The sequence below is a fragment of the Mycetomoellerius zeteki genome, unplaced genomic scaffold (assembly GCF_001594055.1).
Source record: "Mycetomoellerius zeteki isolate Tzet28-1 unplaced genomic scaffold, Tzet1.0 scaffold64, whole genome shotgun sequence".
Classification (NCBI taxonomy): Eukaryota; Metazoa; Arthropoda; class Insecta; order Hymenoptera; family Formicidae; genus Mycetomoellerius; species Mycetomoellerius zeteki.
The window spans coordinates 2,177,547-2,184,157 of record NW_017257654.1 but is presented as its reverse complement, the minus strand read 5'-3'; the positions used below and the strand labels follow the sequence as shown (position 1 = coordinate 2,184,157).

The following is a 6,611-nucleotide window of genomic DNA, read 5'->3' as shown; positions in this document are numbered from 1 at the left end:
GACGACGACGACGACGACGACGACGACAACCGAATACGCGCGTAAACGGCTTTTGACGTGCGGTTAGTGGCACGAGCACGCGCATGAAGATATTCGACAGGAGCTAACATAAAACATGATAATAGCGTAGGTGACACCGAACCGTTATTGGCGGAAAAACGTCGCTTTCGTCTCTTCTGATGAAAGTAAAACGAGAAATTATTAAAATGACGTGACGCGAACGATGCGATACATTACGCGCGATTACGTACTCGCGGAATTAGATATGCATAGATTCTTTTTATAACAATGAAAGAAAAAACTTTCGCGTATCCAGTACAAAACTATTAGTACAGAGAAATACAGGCATGGATTTGATACACGAGTACGCGTAGAGATCGATATGGATTTACGTTTAACGTTTTCTAGAATGAGACATTCAGATTTTACAACAACTTTTAAGAGGCACGGTTCAATAACGTTTATCGATATGCATTTGGCTGCGAGTATTATTAGCCTGTTATCAGTTATATGTAAGGCACATTAATGTTACACTGTTATCAAATATCGCGATTCAAACGATAACCTTCATCATACAATTTATTGATTGGAATTAATTCTATCGTATTTTTTTCTAGTACATACTTTTATTACACAAACACATAAAATTTAGAAAATTCAAGTATTCTTCACATCTACTTTCACTGACTTTATAATAATTTTACAATTCGATGCATTAGCGACTAGTGCATAATAACCCTAGCTATACACATTCTTTTTGTTACACTTGATATCCCTGAGTCCCTGGGACCCATTCATATTTGTTACCGTAAAAATGGACATATTTCAATTAATTTTTTTTCAATCGATAGAAAATTGATTAAGGAATAAGTCCATGATGTGTAAAAGTCGATAGCATTAAGGAGCTTCGAGACATATAGGTTGAAAGAAAAAGAAAAGTTCAGAAACACGACAAAATCTCGATTTAGCAAATTACACTGGAGTTTCTGAGACCCCAGTGTGTATGGCTAGAGTTAAAACTGATGTATCATTAAATTAATTTGAATGTAAAAATAAAATGTAAATACTTCGAATTGTAAAATACATATTTTACTTAACAGTACAATAAAATGTATTGAGAATTTCACGATTTAACCGGTTTCTAGATTTATATTAAACACACATCTTTACATCAATTCGTGTACGACGGTTTTAATATCCATCAGTGTGCATTGAGTGCATTCAATCGAATTCAATTTAGGTTTTTCTAACTGTGCGTATGCACATAAAACAATGTTTTTATTACAGACAACCGTCGATAAAATCCTCTCGCGAGATGTTATCTACATAACAAGTTAAATCTATATTCGTTTCTTGTGTGATTTAATGAATTGGTTCAATTTTGAGAAACTTTTTGTTTACATCTAAATATATGTTGGCATTATACCAATTTTGCTTAATAACTTGGTATTATTAGCTACCGTTCGCTATTTATTTACCTGATAAGAGAGAGATATTTATTTTTACTTTATTCGTTTATTACGCGGTTTAATTTTATGTTGTATCTTTATTCGTTTTTTCCTTTTTATTGATTTTTATTTTTATTTTTGATTTCACACACGATGTTATAATCCTTCGCTTTCGACTGATTAAACTCAGTATAGTAGAAACATATATTATTATTTTCTTTCAAGAGCAAATACATTATTAAATAATTATATAAAAGAGGGCTACGAGCCTAAACAAATACTTTTAATATAAATAATTCAATCATACAAACACAAACAAACGTTTCGTACCCGATCGGGTCATTTTCAATTATGTTGTAACAAAAGTCGGTTATGAATTTTTTTAGCAATATTAAAATATGTAAAAATAAAATATAAATTGAGATCTGAGTGTTCAATTTATTTTGAATGTTCATTTTATTTTTACATAATTTAATATTGCTAAGAAAATTCTTAACCGACTTTTGCCATAACATTGAAAATGACCCGATCGGGTACGAAACATTTGTTTGTGTTTGTATGATTGAATTATTTATATTAAAAGTATTTGTTTAGGTTCGTAGCCCTCTTTTATGTTATTATTTATTTTTATTGAGTCTTTTGACATTTTTTGATTTAAATATGTACATTATGTTCATGTATTTTTAAATGCTCGTTGTTTAGCCCAAATATTTCCTTTTATTGCTTTGCAAGAATCGAGCACTTTGAGTTTATTGACTAGATACGTAAATACTTTGGTAAACTTGTTCAACATCTTTTGCTATTAAAAATAAAATTTCTCCACAAAGAGATGTCGCAACTCGAAAAAAAATTTGTCTTCTCTTCCTTTCGTATTTTCTCGGAGATCGCTTTTCAATGACACCACAATACATAATTATCGCAGACGTTTCTCAAATTATGTATTGTAGATGGCATCGAATAACGTTTATCACTAGCATATTGGCAATATAAAACACTAAAAATGCGATGCCGCAAATATTCTTCGCGTGTCTGTCTCGATGAAAGTACTTACACAAATGATTTTTATTAAATTGCTTCTAGTTCGATCACTGTTGTTTCTTTCTCTCTCTGTCATTATAATCTCATTATAATATAATTATCACATATTTTTAATATGGAAATTTCTTTTAGTTTATTGGAAATTATCTCTTTATCAGTTCATATTTCCATACTGGAAAATAGATATGCGCCAAGCAAACGAACATACAGCGAATGTAAACAAAATGTTTGTTGACATCCTGTTCCCTCACGTGGCAGAACGTTAGAGAAAATTTCAAACGAAATTACCTTCGATTTGTTTCGTTACTCGACCGTTCACTTAGGTAATAATCCGTAATAATCGTTCGATAAGTAGAAAAGGACTCACCTTCGAGCTTCATGCCGACCTCGAGGCACTTCTGAAAGCGGCAGTAGGGACACCGTTTCCGCTGCGTCTTGTCGATGTGACAGGACCTCTCAGCGACGCACGTGTAGACCTTCTTATTCTGGACGGTGCGCTTGAAGAATCCTTTACAGGACTCACAGGTGAGTAAACCGTAGTGATAACCGGACACCTTGTCGCCGCACACGGGGCACAGTTCCTCGATGATGATATCCTTAGTGTCCGGGAAATCGGACGGGCAGGGTATCGAACCGGTGACGATGCCGACCTGGCCCAGTCCAGGGTGGCACAAGGTTCCGCCGCCGGTCTGGACCGTACCGGCGGCGACGTTGCCACTTCCCGTGGCAGTGGCCGGTCCGCCGCTGACCGTGGCGTTAGCCGCGCCTGGACCACCACCTCCGGCGGTGCCGCCGCCGTTACCTTCTAGACTGGTGGATGTACCGCCGCAGGCTCCGTTACCGCTTCCGGCTCCTGTTGGCGGGAACAGACACGTATACACCTTCTTGTTGGCGCAGATCTCGAGCGCCGAGGACGCGCCACAGTTACCACCGCCGCCGCCGCCACCGCCACCGCCGCCACCGCCGCCGCCACTACCTCCGTTACCACTATTCCCGCCACCGCCGTTGCCACCGCCGCCGTTACTCCCCGTTTGAGGGAAAAGACACGTGTAGACCTTTTTATTGCTACACGGTGAACCGTTGCGCTTGAAGAAATTCTTACAGTTCTCACACGTGAGCAGACCTTGCAGACCAAGCTGATAGTTGGATATGTTCTTATGACCGCACATGGGGCACCGAAGATCCTCGAGAGGGGCGGAATCGAAGAAGGCGGCCTCGAAACTGGACATACCCTGCGACTGTGCCGCCTGATTGTGAACGGACATTTGTTGCTGTTGTTGCTGCTGCTGCGATTGGGACTGCGGCTGATGGCACATGGGCGATGGCGAGCTCTGCGCGCAACTGCTATAAGCCGACGAGCCGTAATGCGGCTGCGGCTGTTGCTGCGGGGGCTGCTGCCCGGCGGCTTGCGGGCTGCCCTGCGGACTCAGGTGGAACGGCGACATGCTCAGGGATATCAGGCCCGAATGCTGCTCCATCTCCAATAACATATCACCCATGCGCGAGAAGCACCGCACGACGGACGGACGTGCTCACGTATCGGCACATATATCAAACGGGGCTATTTAAGCCAAGCCCGCCCCTCCCCCCCCTCTCTCTCTCTCAGATGCGGCCGACGCGACGATACAAAACGTTCCTTTTGATTAGTTCGTCTTTTCTCTCTCTTCTCCTTTCTCAACGTTTCTCTTCTTCAAATCTTTTTATCGAATTTCTCGGCACGTTGCGAGTTATCGCCGTGCCGCTGATCAAGCTGATTTTCTTCGGGATTTTAATAAATTACATCTGGGTGTACAACTGGATATATTTGCGTCTATCTGTTCCGTTCAGTTCGTCATGTTCGCGAGACATCGCTCCCGATCCGTGATTGGCGATCGCGTGATCTCCAGCGAGAGAACAACGCACCCCGGTTGTCTAATGTTTCGCAAAAAGTAACCTGGAGCACCCGTTGACGTCGTCCTCGACGACGGTAACGATGACGTCGACGTCAACAAAGAAAACGCCGGCACAATTCGTGGTAAAGAGGAACAGAGTTCCTCCGGGTGTACGGAAAGAGGGAACACACACTCGACTTTGGTTCCCTGTGGCACGAATAAGAATATCGATCACAAGCACGCTCTCTTTCTCTCTCTCTCACACACACGCACGCACGCACGCACACACGCACGCACACACACACGCACACGCACACACACACGCACACACACACGGATTACACACGTTCACCGAGTAAAACCATCGCGCACCAACAAACGTTATACGCGGATACACAAAGTTGTCAAGTCGGAGTCGACGGGACTACGTCCGAGGCATGATAATAATCGTCGAATGTATCCGCGTGAACATTCGCCACTGTCGAAACGGATCCAGTCGAGCGGCAAACACCCCAAGGTACCCCCTTTCAAGCCGTCGTTTCCTCTCCTGTCCGCACTGTAATCCAACTTATCGCTGAGCACGATGCGAACGACGAGACCAGCGTTGTTGTACGGCGATGACGAATACGTCCATCCGCGTACACCACGTCCGGCGTGCACCACGGATGATGGCAGACGGACGGAAACACATGCGGCAGCGATGACACGAGGAATCCGCGAGTATACGAACGCACGACTGTCAACAAACACGGCGGGTCTACGTGCGACGTAATCGCGATTGTATTATCGCGAACGGAGGAAGGCGCGGAAGAGAGCGCGAACACAAACCCGCACTAATTCGGATGACTAATGTATACCGGCGAGCGAGCGAACGAGCGAACGAGCGATCGAGCGAGTGATCAACGAGAGACTCTAGTCGACTTCGGAGCCGACCGGAGTGACTTGACAGCTCGCCTATCTGCGTACGACTAGTTGTCCTCTCGGCTCGTTGCTTTCCCGAAGGGCCCGCCCCCTCCCCTCCGCTGCCCTATCGTCGGCACATGGAGTAGGTAGGTAGAGACCGCCGGGGAGGCCGCCTTTGCGAGACACACACGGCATACGTGACGTATCGCCGCGAGCGCGCGGTGGTAACAACGTCGTCAACGACGACGACGACGATGAGGACGACCCACGACGGCCTACGTCGTTCCCCCGTGGCGCGTCGTCCGGGTATGCCGGATCGCAGATGACGATTGCTGCTGCTGTCAGTATTCTTACGTCACAATCACTCTCATCTCACGATAACGCACGGCCGATTACACGTTACTGTCAGCGGGCGCACTTCCGAAAACTGTAGCGACGTTCATTGACGCGTGATGAGAAGAAGAACGTCGTTTGGCAGAAGGAGGACGAAGATGATGTCAACGGGCGAGCAGCACACGGACACGGCACGGACGCGGTCGGAAAATTGAACGAAACTGTGCCACGGAGAGCGGTGCCGAGGCGCGCACTACTGTCAGGCTCCTTCAGCGTTTCGGTGGGTATAGAGGAGAGAAGGCGCGCGTGTCCCTTTACCGACGGGCAGCGAGACGCCGAGAGGCGACGAGGAGGAAACGAGAGAGAGAGTTAACGACGCGAGCGGAGCGAGCGAGACGCGGGCGCGGAGTATAACCAACACAGCGCACGGCATAAGTGAAAGTGATTCAGCAGCGCATGCCACCGCGCGCGGCCAGGTATCCGACGCGGTGTGGAGGTGCCGCCTGAGAGGTCCGACCGGCGCGGGCGCGGCAGAGAGAGGGGCGAGTAGCACGCGGTCGCGCGGCAGAGAGACGGACGCGGGACGCGGCCGGGCGGTATTGCCGCGGTCGAAGGTACCGGTGGAGGGGACCGCAGGGGGACGCCGAGAAGGAGGTTGCGCGATCTGTGGCGGGGGATGACCTACTTACGGAACCAGGTCTATGTCGGCCGGAGAAATATTGTCCGCGAGCGTCGCTCGCCGCTTGCCCGTCGTTCGCCTCGCTTCGCTTCGCCTCGCCTCACCTCGCCTCACCTCGCCTCGTCCTCACCTCTTCCTCACCTCTTCCTCACCTCTTCCTCACCTCTTCTCGTCTCCTTTCGTTACGCGTGACGAACACGCGTCTCGTATCCGGCCTCCGCTTCAGGATCCAATTTTTTAATAGCGCGGATGAATTTTGAAAACGTACAATATAAAACCATCAGGCCGCGCTATACATGTATGCAAACGAGAAAGAAAAAAAAGAGCTCTCACAGTATC

The 6,611-nt window shown here is 46.5% G+C and overlaps 1 protein-coding gene across 1 annotated transcript in view; it reads right to left on the bottom strand.

The window, feature by feature from the left end:
- The window catches only part of ftz-f1 (ftz transcription factor 1), a 30,968-nt gene extending 24,896 nt beyond the window's left edge, over window positions 1–6,072 (bottom strand). The window contains 1 exon segment of the mRNA XM_018457569.1: window positions 2,854–6,072. Coding sequence (XP_018313071.1) covers window positions 2,854–3,985 — 1,132 coding nt within the window. The 5' untranslated portion in view covers window positions 3,986–6,072.
- Window positions 6,073–6,611: the final 539 nt, after the last annotated feature.